Source organism: Protopterus annectens, chromosome 3.part0 (assembly GCF_019279795.1).
Source record: "Protopterus annectens isolate FY-2018-M chromosome 3.part0, PAN1.0, whole genome shotgun sequence".
NCBI classification, from domain to species: Eukaryota; Metazoa; Chordata; order Ceratodontiformes; family Protopteridae; genus Protopterus; species Protopterus annectens.
Window position 1 is genome coordinate 472,034,794 of NC_056731.1, and position 16,162 is coordinate 472,050,955.

A 16,162-nucleotide genomic window follows, 5' to 3' on the forward strand; every position below is an offset into this window, starting at 1 on the left:
CACCGGTTCCAGAGAGGGAGACCTGGTTCTCTTGCGAGTCCTAACTGGCTCCAAGACTGCTGATTGAGCTGCAGGAGAAAGAGCCTTGTTGGAACCAACACTCGGATCAGACAAACCTGAAGCTTTGTCCTTTGCTTGGATGGCTCCAAAACTGGAACAGATGAGGACGATGGCTTAGTGGACTTGTCCTGTGTTTTTTTTTTTTGCTGGTTGAGTCCCCTCAGTAGAAGCATCAAAGGGGCCCTTTAATAAGCCTTGTAAAATCAGCTTATTTTTTCCCTCCTGCAGGACCTGAGAACTGAAGGCATAACACATACAGCACAAGTCCTGTAGGTGAACAGCCCCTAAGCAATATACACAGCTCGTATGCTCATCCGTAAGGGACATCTTTTGGCAGCGTAAGTCACACTTCTTAAAACCCGAAGGTTTTGACTCTCTAGTAGAATGCTGAGACATGGTATGAGACCAATGAACAACTTACAAAAAGGAAACTAACACTACACAAGTTAACTGACAAAAACAACAACTTTTTTTGAGGAGGGAAGGGGGAGAGCCTCTAAGCAAAAACGGGGATCTCCCCCAACCGAAGAGAGCCTCTAACTTAAACAGCTGCTCCTAGAAAAGAGAGAAAGAGGGGAAAAAGGGAAAATCCATTTAACTAACACAGGGCTGAAAGAAAGGAGTACCTTCTAAGTTAAAAAGGCTCACAAGGACAAGGTAGGCCTAAAGGAAAATGACTGCCACAACAACAATAATTATCTATGGAAGGTTAGAAAGAGCCCTAACTTATGAAGAACAACACTCTAACATTCAATAACTACAACATCTAACAATATATTTAACCAAAATAGGCCAAAAGAAAAAACACTTAGCCTGAGCCAGTATTCAGCAATTTTGACACTGCAAACGAGATCTGGGTAACTACCGCTAGGCATGTTGGGATAGGGGCTAGCCTCGAGCTATACTATACGGCCGAGTCGGAGCCGAGGATTGGCTCCGAACCCAAACAGCAAGAACGAAGGCGAGATAGGGACAACATAACATCAGGTATTCTTTAGTGGCTAGCGTGAACTGATCTCTAGTGGGAGTTTGTTCCATGCCTTGGAAGGATTATAGCTATAGAGAATACATCCTTTCTTAGTTTTACCTTTGTGGATTTGTAGCAGATCTAGGTGAGACCTCCAGAGGGATCTAGCAGGTGAATAGTGGAAGATGACAGATGATAGGGTAGGACAGTAAGAAGGTTGATAAAGGATGGAGTGGATGATCTGGAGTTGAAGGAGAAGAAGCTGGTGAGGTAGTTCAACCCAGTTAAGGTGTTTGAGTGAGAGACTGTGATGTGACTTGTAAGTTTGATGGGCTGCAAATTTGGCTATCTTGTTGTAGGTAGATTCAAGTTTGGCAAGGAGTGTGGAGTTGAGGCAATTAAGAATTTGAGAGCCATAAAATAGACTAGGTAGGAGGTAGGCATAAGACCTACAGTAACCTTTATCTCCACAATTACTAATTTTTGCATTATTGAAAAACTGTACTATCAGTACACCACAGTATCAGTATTCATCTTAAAAAAACATCTCTCAAAGATATCCAGTAATTTCAGATAACTTTCACAAATGGGGAAAAAACTAGCTTCCCCAAAGACTAGATTAAATTTGATCTATGTTATTACAAGTAGCATGACCTCTTCTACCTTGACATTTAGTCATGGTGTTCTCATACCATCCTGTACCTATAACCCCTTTACAACACTACAGCACTGCAATGCCCTACATACTAAGAAATCCAGATCCTTCTACTTAAGTTGCACATTGTCAGAGATTAGACTGGTTGGGTTTAGCTTTCTAAGAAGTCAGTACTTTTGGCTAATACCAGGTGTAAAGTAAAAGACAAAGTATCTGATTAAGTATGAAACTGCACACCTAACAGAACACTTGAGAGATGAATGACATGAACTGCCTGTAAGCTTTCTGAAGACTTGAGTCGCAGAACAATTTTTAGGACTGAGATAAGTTTGTAGACCATATACTGTAAATTCTAATGTATTTTTATTTCCAAAACTTTCAGATTGCACAAGTTTGAAGAAGCCAACTCTTTTGTTTTGTTTAGAAGTCTTGCATAACAAGAATCTGCTTTAAATAAATGCTTTAAATATAAAAGCTGACTTAAACAGACATAAATGGTGCAAAGATGTAGTTAAAAACATATTTATTAAACTACTGTTCCCAGCATATATACCTATCTATTGCAGATCTGCTTCCATCCAAACTTCCACAGAGGGGATTTATTCTTCAGTACAGGTTCTAGAACTTCCATGGTCCCCTCGTGTGTGTGTGTGTGTGTGTGCAACATCATAGCAATGCCCTTTCCCCATTTTCTAGACAGGGCTGGGGTGTTGTGTCATTTGTTGACATTCTCCCTAGTCAATGCCACTCTCCTACCTTCTTTGACAGTCATGCTTGTCTGCTACAGGTCTTCTCTCACAATCCATCCACCTCTTTGCTGCACATCCTTGTTTCCTCTTGCTTTCTTTCTGGTCTGTCCCAAATCTTTTTCACCAGACTGTCTTTTGCTTTCCTCCACATGTGTCTGAACCACCATAATCTGTTCTCTTTGACCTTTTTTGCAATTGGAGTTACTTTGGCTTCTGCTCTTATGTCCATATTCCTTCGTCTGTCCCACAGTGTATATCCTACCACCCATCTCAGGCACTTCATTTCAATCAACTCTAGCTTCCTCATCTTCTCTGCCTTTCTTGCTTAAGTTTCTGTACCACACAGTAACACTGGTCGCACCACTGCTTGTACTTTTCAGCTTTTTTGGCAATTTTCTGTCATACACTATATACTAGACACTTGTTCCAGGTGGCTGCAGCACCTCTGATTCTAGCTTTGACCTCCTCATTCAGACTTCCCTCCACTTCAAATACCCCTCCCAGACACTTGAAGCTGTTAATCTGTTACACTATTTCCCTTCTATTTCAATTCTCATATTCTTCTGTTTTCCCCCATTTGTTGCCATGACAACTGTCTTACATATATTCAGTTTCATCCAATGTGCCTTCAGTTTTGCATTCCACTCCCCTACCCTTTGCTGAAGTTCTTGCTCAGAGACTGCCTGTAATGCCACATTGTCTGCACACAGCAACTTTGTTGATCTGTCCCCTCTGACTTGTTTGCTAATGTATTCTACCACTAGTATAAACAGCAGTAGTCTCAGAGCTGAAGCCTGACGCACACCCACTCCTACTGGGAATCCCTCTGCAAGACCAAACACCGTCTTTATTTCAGTCGTTGGCACCCTTGTACATAGTTTGCACTAATTCTACCAATGATTCTGAACTTTGAACCACGGCAGGACTACCCAAATCAGCTTTCTTGGGACCTTGTCATATGCCTTCGCCAAGTCTAGAAATGCCAGTTGGACTTTTTCCTCATCTCTAGCTTCTTCTTTAGTATCTGTCTCACTGCAAACATCAGGTCGGTTGTGCTGCATCCAGATCTGAATCCAAACTGCTCACTTCCCAACTTACAGTGTACTACTCTGTGCATTCATCAATCACTCTCTCCAGAACTTTCATACAGTGTGATATGAGTTTGATACCTCTATACTGCCCACACTATATGCACATGAATTAGGTGATTTGTGTATGCAAAGATAGAATTATATTGATACACATACAAGCACATGTAGCATTACCTTCACTTACTTTGCTATACGAATATCTAACCTAAGAACAATGAAAAATATGCTCCAGTAACTCCCTATTAATGTGGTGTCCCATTCACTGCTCTCCAGTGTGACATTTTAGGAAGAAAACAAGCAATTCACAGATAATTATGTCCGCAAAATATTTTTCTTTTTAGCCTTAAATCTCACATCAGACATTAAAAAGTAAAACTATAAGCTTAAAGTAAATAAACTTGAAAGAAAAATTATATTCCGGACATATATACAAGTACTAAAACAGTTAACTTGTAAAGTTTAATAATAAAACAAAAATAAGCAAGTTCACTTAAAAAAAAAATAAAAAAAAATATAATAAAAAGCCCTATATCATTCCACATCTACACTAACTACAAATAAGAAAGTAAATATGCAAAGTCTACAAATCCAAAATTGTACAATCAACTGTTTTACAAAACCCCAAACTTAAATCATGCAAGCCAGCAGCTGTTAATAGTTTACTACCTTGAACTAAAAAGAGGGAGAAACATGACATAAGTACTTAAGAACATCTTCTTTGTCCATGCTGAGTACTGTTCAACAAGATGACATGTTAAAAGGGCAAACCTTTGGGAACCATATGGAAATACTATTTCAAAGAAAGGGTGGATGAGGACTGGATTACCTTCCTGAAGTACACGCTTCCATGCAGTAATAAAATTAAGCAATGGTCGAGACAGACATAAAACAGGCCATAATAATTATAGGTAAAAAAGTAAAACAGAAGCACTTACTAAGATTTGAGTGCCTTGGTTTCCAGCACATGGCTTTGGAGGACCCTTCAGCTTTCCATCACTGTAACAAGCTCTGAACAAGAAACACTTGTATTTAGTTTTAACATACTAAAGTTAGCACACACAAAGAAATATATAAACCACATGTGTAAAGCATACAGCGTTTTCCAGAGGCAGCTATATTTTACTAAAACTGATCCAGAAAATGTGCGTCAGTAAAAATGAAGTCAAAACCTCTGCTAGCAAGCCAGAACACTCCATAATATATTTTTTTTACTGTTTTAGGGACCACCCAAATAGCTATAATGAAAAAGTTCTACAGAAGGTGCTAACATAACTGGACAGAAATGATAAAGAGGACTGTACGTGAAAAAATTAGCCCATATAAATAAAAAAAAACACAGCTTAAGTTGTTTGTGTGTAGATGCTAAAAGAACAGGTGGGGGCTCAACCTGTTGAGAGAGCAATTCTTCCATGCATTTACATAATATGCAGTATACCACAATCAATATGTTATGCACAACTTACAAAAATTATTTTTCCCTCTGTGTGTTGTCCAACTTACCATTAGCCTCTCATCTTGCCTTAAATATCCCCAGTACTATAACAATGCAAAAAATTCTCAAGCTGCACCTTAGGAGTGCTTACTGCTGGGTTGGAAAAGTACATCTCAAGAATCACATAATTAAACTAAGATGAAAAGGGATGAATAAAGAGTGACAGATGCAGAAGCGAGGCAGCTGTTTAGGAAGCTGAGAGAAGGTAAAGTGATGCAGACCACAGAGGAACAAATAAACACGATCTATACTGTGGCTTTAGTCTGAAATATAATGAGTCTGGGTAGGAATATAGGAATATTCCAAGGAGGAGAAGGTGGGTATTGCTGGTATCACAGAAACAAAGACGCCTGGGTATTAGCTGTTCATGAATCACAGTGAACTGATAGGTGAGGGTAAAGTACTACTCTACATAAAGGACACAATCAGAAGTGAGGTCAGGTGACAGGAAGAGGCTAAGGCTACAGCCAAGAGTAAAAGCCAAGTTCAGTGTCTTGGCTGTAGAAGAATGAGAGAGCTAGTAGACTTATACAGTGTATAGTCCAACACAAACATACATTCAAGCACACACTCGCATACATAGCAGAAGATAAATGTCTGCAGTGGGGAAATAAGAGTGGGTAAGAGAAATAGGGTCATATGACTGAAGAAATATGAACATGGTGATATGAATGGGGCAACTGTGTGAGGAGGAGAAAGATCATAGGAGGTCGAGAGGGGATGATGGAAATATGAGGGCTATCTTTGGAGTACTCCTTGCACCCAGCAAGAGAGAGAAGTGGTCAGCAGACAGGCGAGCTGAAGGGTGGGAGTATGCCCTGAACATTCAAGTACTCAAACATCTACAATTATGATAAGTAGGACTCAACTGTAATATGTTCTTCATAGTCAACGTTGCAGTACTGATTCTTGCGAGGGCTCCTAAAACCAACAGTTGGTTGGTAGGTCATCTGTATAACCCTAAGAAATAAGGTTTTGAAGGATGGCAGTAGAGAAACCTCCTTTAGCCCTGGAGACATCGCCTAAATTACAGTGTTTTGTAAATGTGTTTACTGAGTTCCATATGGCTGCATCTAGGATTGTGTGGGTAGGGACTCCTTTGAAGAAAGCAGTGAGAGTTGCCCCATGCCTGCTGCAGTTGGCTTTAATATGACCAGGAAGACCTTTTACATGGAGGGAGTAACAGAGCTTAATCAAGTTGGTTACCCATTTGGAAAAGCTTTGTTTCAAGACAGGTCTGCCCCCTTTACCCTCTGCAAAAGCCACCAGTAATTGCTCTGTCCTGTCTAGATAGTACATGATTTGCCCATGCACATCCAGGGAATGAAGGACTTGTTCTGTGGATTTGGCAAGAAGACTGGCAGGTGGATAGCCTTGTTCAGGGCAAGTTCTAACACCACCTTAGGCATAAAAGATGAGTTTGTTCTAAGGGTTATGCTATCCCTGTGAAAGACAATGAAAGGCTCTTTACACATGAGGGCTTCTATCTCTGAGCCCCTCCTTGCTGATGTGACAACTATAAGGAAAGTGGTCTTCCAAGTCAGCAACTATAGAGAGGCAGAAGCAGCTGGTTCAAAGAGGGGCAAGGTGAGTTTCTCTAGCACATTTGGATCCCTGGCAAGAAAGGGTTCATTCTGGTGGTCTCAAGTGAATTACCCCTTCAGGAAAAGTTTCAAGTCGGGGTGCGAAAAGATAGGTGGAGAATGGGGCAAGCAAGCTGAGACCACAGATGCATGTACTTTAATATCGGAGTAGGAAAGTTGTTGTCTAAGCAGGCCTGAAAGGTACTCAAAGACTCAGGTGATGTCCACCTTATAAGGGGTGGTATTCTTGCTGTTACAATAGATGGAAAATTTCTTCCATTTTGCCAGGTATGATTTTCTGATATCGAGTTTATTGCCCTCCTTTAGAATGGAAAGCGCATCCTTGAGATAGGTGCCATTCCTTGATGTCAAAACCCAATCCTCCAGGCTGTTAACCTGAGTGTGGTTACGTGAGGATGGAATACAGATACCTTGGCTTGACAAATGAGATCTACTTCCTGTGGTAGGGTGCAGAATCACCCCTCAGTGAGGGTCAAGAGAAGGGATGCTAGGATCAAGTTGGATCTGTCCAGCCCGTCTTATCAGTACACTGGGGATCACAGGCAAGGATTAGAATGCATACAGGATTAAGTTTGTCCCTCTGAAAGAGAAAGCATCTATTTTCCAAGTACCTGTCTGTTGAGTTCTGGAGCAGAACTTTTGAAGTTGTCTGTTCTGATGAGAGCAAATAGGTCTATTAAGGAAATCACGCCCCGCCGCCCCCCCCACTGCAGAGTTAGGTCCAGGAACACCGCTCTCTTCAGCATCCATTCTTTGGGGTCTAGAAGATCCCTGCTTAGAGAAAATGGCAGGGTATTGTTCTGCTCCACAATATAAGATGCTATGTGAGTTAGCCATTGTTCCTGAGCCAGCATCCAAGTCTTCCATATGAGACTGCACAAAGGGTATGACAGGGTAGCATCTTGCGTGAAGACTTAAGGTAACACATCACTATGGTGTTGTCTCGCCAAATCTGTAATGTCCCTGGGCTTATACTCTGCCGAAAAAGCCTTTATGGCCAGATAAACTGGTAGTAGTTCTTTCTGGTTTATATGCACTTTTCTTTGCTGTTGTGCCCAGATGCCTTGCACTTTCATGGAACCTAAATGGTCTCCCAAAGCTATGTCTGAACTATATGTGGTGATGGTCTTGTCAGTTTCTTGAAAGAGACATTTGCCCCTTGGCTCTGCACTGTGGTGTTCTTCTACCATAGCAGCTTTTTCAAGCATGGAAGGAGAGTCAATGGGGGTATCCAGGGGTTGAGAATTCTGTTCTCAAGCAATTTTTAGGAATCACAAAGTTTTCTCATGACTAACTTTGCAAGTGGAATCATAGAATGCATGATGCCATGTAACCTGAAATCTTCAGAAATTCCCTTGCTGAGATGTGCTGTTTTGGTAACATGCTGGTCAGGTAGTTTGTCAGGAAATAAGAAGTTATGTACTCACCATAACGTTCCATCTGAGTAGGTAGCTTAATTTGTCTGCAACCTGTGGGTCTTGGATCCGATATCGGATCCGAGCCGGCAACTTGTTTCAAGCTAATGGATCCGAGCTCCTAGCTCCTCCCCTCACCCATAATCCCCTGCCAACCCTCCATGACCTTAGATCGAGTTTGCCCCTCAATATGTACCCGAAAAGGGTATTCCAACTAACATAGGTCCGCTGAAGGCCAGGGGGAAGGAGGGGGGGATGATTGCAGACAAATGAAGCTACCTACTCAGATGGAACGTTATGGTGAGTACATAACTTCTTAATCTGAAGTAGGGACTTCATTTGTCAGCAACCTGCGGGACAGAGTCCCCAGCTACCTGAATCTTGGGTGGCCATCATGGAAGGATATTGCAGAGCACCGCAGAGCCAAAGGATGCTCTCCCTCTAGAAATCACGTCCAGTTTGTAGTGGTTAATAAAGGTATGAGATGAGGCCCAAGTGGCTGCCGAACAAATATCATCCAATGGAATTCTAGATTTGAAGGCCGCAGAAGTAGAGATGGAACGAGTGGAATGTGCGCAAACTCCTTCAGGTGCGGGTCTCCCAGAGGCTTGGTACGCTAATAGGATACATTGTGAAATCCAGCGTGATAAAGATACTTTTGATATTGCTTTCCCCAAATTAAATTTGGCAAAGGAAACGAACAGCTGGTCGGATTGTCTATGACCAGCTGTTCTATGAGTATAAAAACGTAGCTGCCTATGAACATCTAATGAGTACAGCATGTACTCTCCTTTATTCTGATATTTAGGAAAGAAAACTGGTAAATTTATGGATTGACTTATATTGGTTTCTGATGCTATTTTGGGAAGGAAAGAGGGATTGATGCTGAGGTACACTCTGTCCGGATGAAAGATCAAATAAGGAGGCTTCATAGAAAGAGCATGAAGCTCCGAAACTCTTTTCGCAGAAGTAATGGCTAAAAGGAATGCTGTTTTCCAGGACAAGTATTTGAGATCTACCGAAGCAGCAGGTTCAAAAGGTGGGGCAGTCAAGGCTTGAAGAACTAGTGAAAGATCCCAAGGTGGTACGGCTTCTTTTATAGGGGGTCTAAGCAAAAAGGTGCCCTTGAGAAAGGTTTTACACAACTTGGCTGACATCAAGGGCCCTGTGTCATGTCCCACATGGTAATGGGAGATGGCAGCCAATTGCACTTTGACAGTTGAGCAACTAGCGCCTTTCTGAAAAAGTTCGGTTAGGAAGTCTAATATGGATGGAAGAGGAGCCGTAAAGGGATCTAGATTATGATGCTCCGCCCAGATGGAGAAACGTTTCCATTTACTGCGGTACACTTTCCTGGTGGAGGGCTTATGCACTGCCACAAGGATGGCTTTGACTGGTGAAGAGATACCGGGAGTCCTAACTAGGAGTGGAACTGGAGCAACCAAGCTGTCAGCTTCAGATTGTCCAGATTTGGGGTTGGTAAGTCCACGGATGGGAGATTAGATCCGGACTGGGATCCAGAATCCAAGGGGGATTCAATAGGTGAGACCACAGGTAAGGGAACCAAATTTGCCGAGGCCAGAATGGGGCAATGAGGATCATCCTGCTCCCCAACCGCGAGGCTTTCTGTAAGAGTTGCAGCATCATGGGTAGAGGAGGATAGGCATAAAGTAGACCGGGTGGCCAAGCATGCACCACAGCGTCTCTTGGAGTTTCCCCTGGAGGGGGAATTAGAGCGAAGAAATTGCCGCATTTGGTGTTTGAGGGAGAGGCAAAAAGATCGCAGCAGGGTTGCCCCCATATTGCGAATATCTGCTTCGCTACTAGTGGGTTGAGAGACCACTCGTACGGGGTAAGAAGGGTGTGACTGAGTTTGTCCGCTAGGATGTTGGCCCACCCCGGAATGTGCGTTGCAATCAGAGAGCGGTTGGTGGAGATCACCCATTCCCACACTCTCATGGCTTCGTGGCATAGAGGGTAAGACCTGGTTCCCCCCTGTTTGTTGATGTACCAGACAACCGACATATTGTCCGACTGAATTGCAATCGCTCCTACGGGGAGGAGATTCTGAAGTGCTTGCAACGCGTACAGCACCGCTCTCATCTCCAGAACGCTGATATGCAGGGAGGTCTCTGTATCGTTCCACGTGCCTTGGACCGTCCTGCCTGAATAATGCCCCCCCACCCGAGGCGGGAGGCGTCCGTGGTTACCGTGGCGAGAGGGGGAGAGGTGCAGAAGGGTCGGCCCGTATGGAGGTCCGGAGCATGGAGCCACCATAATAGAGCCCTCCTGCAAGCCTTGCTGATAGCAATGGGGTGATGGAGAGGAAAGGACAGAAAGGACCATTGTACTAGAAGGGTCCATTGCAGTACCCGCATGTTCAGACGGGCGCATGGAAGGAGCGTTATCGCTGCTGCCATGGAGCCCAGCGCCCTCAGGACCAATTCCGCCAGTGGGGTCTCTGATTGGAGGATAGCCCGCACATGAAGTTGCAAATTCCGAAGTCGTTCGGACGTTAGAAAGGCTTGTAGCTCTCTGGTGTCTATTCTGGCTCCTATGAATTCTATGGCTTGTGTCGGGGCCAGAAAGGATTTGTCGGCATTGATGGTGATGCCTAACTGTGGGGCTAGGCGGAGAAAGAAATCTCTGGCTGAGCAAAGTAGATGCCTTGTTGGGGCGGTCAGGAGCCAGTCGTCCAGGTACGGAAAGACCTGTATTCCCTGGAGTCTCAGGTGGGCCGCAATCACTGCTAATACCTTGGTGAACACCCTGGGGGCTGTGGTGAGGCCAAAGGGAAGGACCCTGAACTGGTAGTGACTGGCTCCCAGCCGGAAGCGGAGGAACCTCCTGGATCGTCTGTCCATTAGAATGTGGTAGTACCCATCCTTGAGGTCTATAGAGCACATCCAATCGTTCTCCCTTAGAAGGGGGAGAATAGACTGAAGAGTGACCATTCGGAATTTTTCCTTGGTTACCGACAGGTTCAAGCGGGACAGGTCTAGAATCGATCTCAAGTCCTCCGTCTTTTTTGGCACCAAAAAGAACCTGGAGTAGAACCCTAATCTGAGCTGGTCTTGGGGGATGGGCTGGATGGCTCTTTTTCTTAGCAGCTGCTGAATTTCTGCGGCTGCAGCCTCCCTCTGATCGGGTGGTACATCGGGGAGGTTCTTGAATTTGGGGACATGAAGTAACGGGATTTTGTACCCTCTGGATATAATTCGAAGCACCCAGCGGTCTGTCGTGATGGACTCCCATGCCGCTAGGTGCTCCGAGAAGCGCCCCCAACTGCCTCCAGAGTCGAGGCTGCTGTTTGGCCCAGTCAGAGAAAGGTTCTCTGGACCCAAAGTTTCTCGGAGCCCCTCTGCCCCTGGGGCAGCGTCCTCCCTGTCCTCCTCTGCCACGGAAGGACTGGTTGTCCGGAGCGGGTTGGGAATGTTGCGATTTCCAGAACCACATCTTCTTCTGACCCTTTTGGTTCTTCGAAAAGGACCGCTGGGGCGCAGAGAAGCGGACTCCGACAGCAGACAACGTCTTCCCGTCCTTCTCGCTCTGGACAAGTGTCTCGCGAACCGTTTTGCCAAACAGGGCAGAACCATCGAAAGGGGCATTCGCAAAAGACGCTTTAAAGGGCTCCACAAAGTCACAATGAAGGAGCCAGGCCTGACGTCTCATGACTAGGCCCGCTCCGCTAGGCCTAGCGGCTCCCTCGGTGGCGTGGGACAATAGCCGCATAAAGGTATTTGAAATGGATCTCAGAGTGGCCATTCGGGTGGAGTACAATTGCTTGTCCTCCGCCGACATGGACTCGGGGGGAGGCAGCGTATTCTTTGATAAGATCCCGCTGTATCCTGATGACATGTGCCATATAGTTCAGAGACCTTACCGAGAAGGTCGCTGAACTAAAAACTCGCTTCCCTAAGCGGTCCATCGAGCAAGACTCCTTGCTCGGTGGATGGACTAAGGGGCTCTCCTGAGCTAGTTCCCTCTTCGTGGCTGCCACCGTCAACATGGCATCTACGGGGGGACACTTGCTCCAGTGCGACCGGTCTGAGGGGGGGCTTAGTATCCTGTCCGGGCGTTTGGGTATTGGCTCCACGGTGTCCGGGTCCTTCCACGCCCTGGTGGTAATAAGGTCCACCAAGGGGTCGGCCAGAGGGGACACCCAAGAGGTAGACGGGCCTGCTTCGAATGCCTCCAGAAACACGGACTCGTCGGAGGAAGACTTGGGGGCAGACCACCCACCTCTGATCCTCAGCATCTCCATGACGTCTCCAAAGGAGACATCCTCAGGGGGTGATCTTGGGGAGCCCTCCCCTTCATCCAAGTCCGTGTCCTCAGTTAAGGACTCAGGGGAGTCCACGTGCCTCCTCTTGCACTTATGCTTGCGGGGCACTTCCTCGGGGGGGCTGTCCGAGGAGGCCTCGCCAGCAACATCCTGTTCCAATGGAACTACCTGGGACATTGAAGCAGGCTGTCCCTTAGGCCGGGTGATGGAAGCCTGGCCCAGCAGAGAGGGAGTGCAGGGTGGAGCCGAGACAAGGGCCGGGGGTCCGGATGCTCTCAACAGAGCCCTCTCCACTACATCGAAGGCCGAGGGGGAACCACTCTCTCTGGGCTCCGAGAGTCGGCTCCCACTCGGATCCGATGAAGGGATCGGAACCGGCGCCGAGACCATCGGATCCGAAGGACCAGTGCGCTCCGACCTGGATGGAGCCGAAGGCACACTGAATCCCTCGGATCCGAAGCTCGGGCCACGGCTCCGAGAGGTCGGATCCGACAGGCTCGAGGGCAGGGTCGGATCCGAAGTACCAAGTACTGTCGGCGCCGACCCACCCCCGGCTCCAACGCTGCTCAGCTCCGAACGCTCCAAACCCGGGTAGCGGGTCGGAGAAGGAGCAATTGGAGCGAAAAAAGGTGTCGAGCTCCCCCCCAAAGGGGGGGGGGAGGCAAGAGCACTCCCATCTGCAGCTGGGCCTGGATGACTCTTCGCATCATCCGGTCCAAGTCTGCATCAGACATGCTGAACGTTGATCTCGAAGAGGCCACCGAGGCAGGCCTGGAATGCCGCCTCGATGACCTCGATGGAGATCGGGCCTCCTCCTCCTCGGGCCCTGGGGAGAAACAAGGAGATTGGAGCCGAGGAGGAGGAGACCTAGAAGCAGTGGAGGGAGAAGCCCGCTTAGCTGGTGGGGCCGAAGCGGAGGCCTCGGCCCACCGCTTGTGGTGCTTCTCCCTCCGTTTCTCCCTCCTAGCCTCCCTGTCCTCTGGCGCTTTAACGGGAGTTTGAGTCCCGGCCGAAGGAAGGGGGGCAGGAGTGGCAACAACCACAGCCTGTGGTAGTGCCACGGGAACAGCGGAGGCCGGAGCCGAGTCCGGGGGCAAAAGTCCCGCCAGGACCAGCTTCGACCTCCCCTCTTTCAGTGCCCTGGGGTTAAACGCTGCACAAATGGTACAGCCTGAGGTGAGGTGTTCAACCCCAAGGCACCGAACGCACCGGGTGTGGCTATCAGCCGGGGAGAGCTTATGGCCACACTCAGTACATTTAGAAAAAATGGCTTTTGGGGCCTCAGCCATACTTAAAAGAAAAAAGGTAGTGCTACACAAACACACAGGCCCCAAAAACACAACACACACACACTCACCAACGACCAGCGAAGGGAGGGAAAAAACTAAGTAAAAGAAAAATTTTTTATACTAAAGGGAACCTAACTCTTACACACTCTATTTTTTTAAAATAAGGTAGAGAATTTGACAGAAAAAACAGACTTAACTGACGATTTTTTTCTTGAGCTCAATGGAATCCAGCTATCCACAAGCGCAGCAAACTAGATCTGGGGTCATGGAGGGTTGGCAGGGGATTATGGGTGAGGGGAGGAGCTAGGAGCTCGGATCCATTAGCTTGAAACAAGTTGCCGGCTCGGATCCGATATCGGATCCAAGACCCACAGGTTGCTGACAAATGAAGTCCCTACTTCAGATGATATCTTATCCAGGGGAAGGAAGGATTCAGTCAGGCCCAACGTATACTGGCTCCCAAAAAAGAGGATCCTTTTTTGAGGAAGAGTTTGGGACTTTTGAAGATTTAAAGCTAGGCCTGCCTTTTGAAAACAGTCTATCATGACCTGCATGGCTTGTGAGGGCATCTGCTGTGGATTTTCCCTAAATGAGGCAGATGTCTAAGTAGGGGTAAATATTAACTGTCACAGTTCTGCAATGTGCTATAAGAAGAGCTAGGCATTTTGTGAAAACTTTGAGAGCAGCAGACAGCCCAAATGGTAAAGCACAGCACTGGAAGTGAAAGCCTGCTGATACAAATTTTAGGTATTTTCTGCTATGGGGACATGGAGGTAAGCATTCTTTAGGTCTAGAGTGATAATGAAGGCTTCTTGGAAGATCCCGACAAGTAAGTTTTGCAGAGTCAGCATTTTGAATTTTGGGATATGGAGAAACTTGTTTAGTTTTGAAAGGTCCAAGATGGGCCTCCAGGTGCCCTCCTTTCTTGGAACTAGAAAAATACATGAGTAGAAGCCTTTTCACTCCTGACCTGAAGGAACAGGATGAATGGATCCTTGGTGAAGCAGCTCCCTGAGAATAGGTGTTAAGAGTCTTTCCTGTTCTTTTGGTGGTTTTGGAATACCTAAGAAAGGTGCGACTTCTCTGAATTGGATGCAGTATGCCCCTTCTATGACACTGAGGATCCATTGGGTCTCTGGTGATGTTCTTTTTACTGATTTAAGGAGGAGAGTCTTCCAACCACAGGTTTTGAGGGGAGGGTGAGTAGGGTTATGGAGGGGCTGAGGTTTGAAAATAGTCACAGTTGGTCTCTGTGTTGTGTGGGTGCTTTAATGAGGAAAGTCCACATCCCAGCTGAGTAGTAAAACATTTTCATATACTCATTTGGAACTTGGATTTTCCTTCTGTTATTAAGAGTGAGAAAATGGGGCCAAATATTAGCCTCCTAGTTTGATTGACAGTCTACACCCATTCTGATTACATCAGCCTCTTCCATCATCTAACCCCGCCCTGAATCCCACAGCACTACACCCTCTCTCAGGAGATTGGTTAACTGCACTTCCACATGATCCCTCCCAGTTTCAGGCACTTTATCTAGACAGGCAGAGAGCTATCTAACCATCTTTTCCACTGACTTCACCATCTGACGCCTGAAGAAAGGAAGAATCTGAACAGAAGAACCCTCACCAACTGCTACACTCAGGAATAAGCTTGATAGTGAATACCCCTGGCTGGGAGACCTTTGAAGCATGCTCTGAAATGAGGAGCATTCTCCCTCTTCTTGTGGATACCCAAAGCAAGTACATACCGATATTGTAGCCTCTTGGCCTACATTTAACATCATCTCTGTAATTCAAGTACAATGAAAAGGGTTATTCCAGGGCCTCACTCTACATTGCTGTATTCATTACACCATAAGCACGGTTTGTTTACACACAGAGATGAGCTGAGATGCATACTTTTATTAACGTGTTTGTACACTCTGCAGTTCATCTCTTTGTGGATTTTTATTTCATGGACACAAAAAGCATATAGAAAAGGTTCTCACTTCTCAAACTGTACTTACATTTTTCCTCTTACTTGTGCACATCCATAAGCTCTGTAAAAATGAGCACTGTGACTGGTTTCCACCTTAAGTGATTTCTCTGGGTGTTTGTGTTGTTCGTAGGCTAACGGCACAAGAGCCTTTACAAGTCTAGCCAATAATACCTAGGATATGACAATATTATCTCTCAATTCTCCAAATATGGGATGGGTTAATATTAGGGTAGTGGGTTTTGGGGTGATGGAGCCTGGAGCCTACCTCTGTCCACCAGAGACATGGGCAGTATTCTGAGAGCAAATTAACAGTTCTTTATCCATTTATCCAAATTCTTTTCAAGATAGTGAGGGATGGGCTTTGTTTTACAAAGATGAAAGTTTATTCCATAGAAGTAGCAGCCTTTGGGATACAAATCTCTCTCTCCAGTAAGTTCTGCTAGAGTCACAAATAAGGTTCAGTTCCATGGAACTCATAACCCTCATATAATTTTTCTTGCGATTATGTAAAATTTTCATCAGAGCTGGATCATAGAATGACTTGTAGGTCAGGCATACATCACCTCTCAAACGATAAG

The 16,162-nt window shown here is 45.9% G+C and overlaps 1 protein-coding gene across 1 annotated transcript in view; it reads right to left on the reverse strand.

The window, feature by feature from the left end:
• Window positions 1–16,162, reverse strand: part of MLH1 (mutL homolog 1) — a 2,895,606-nt gene that overhangs the window by 2,312,734 nt on the left and 566,710 nt on the right. Inside the window, exon 5 of the mRNA XM_044064896.1 lies at window positions 4,458–4,530. Coding sequence (XP_043920831.1) covers window positions 4,458–4,530 — 73 coding nt within the window. The remainder of the gene's footprint in view (window positions 1–4,457; window positions 4,531–16,162) is intronic.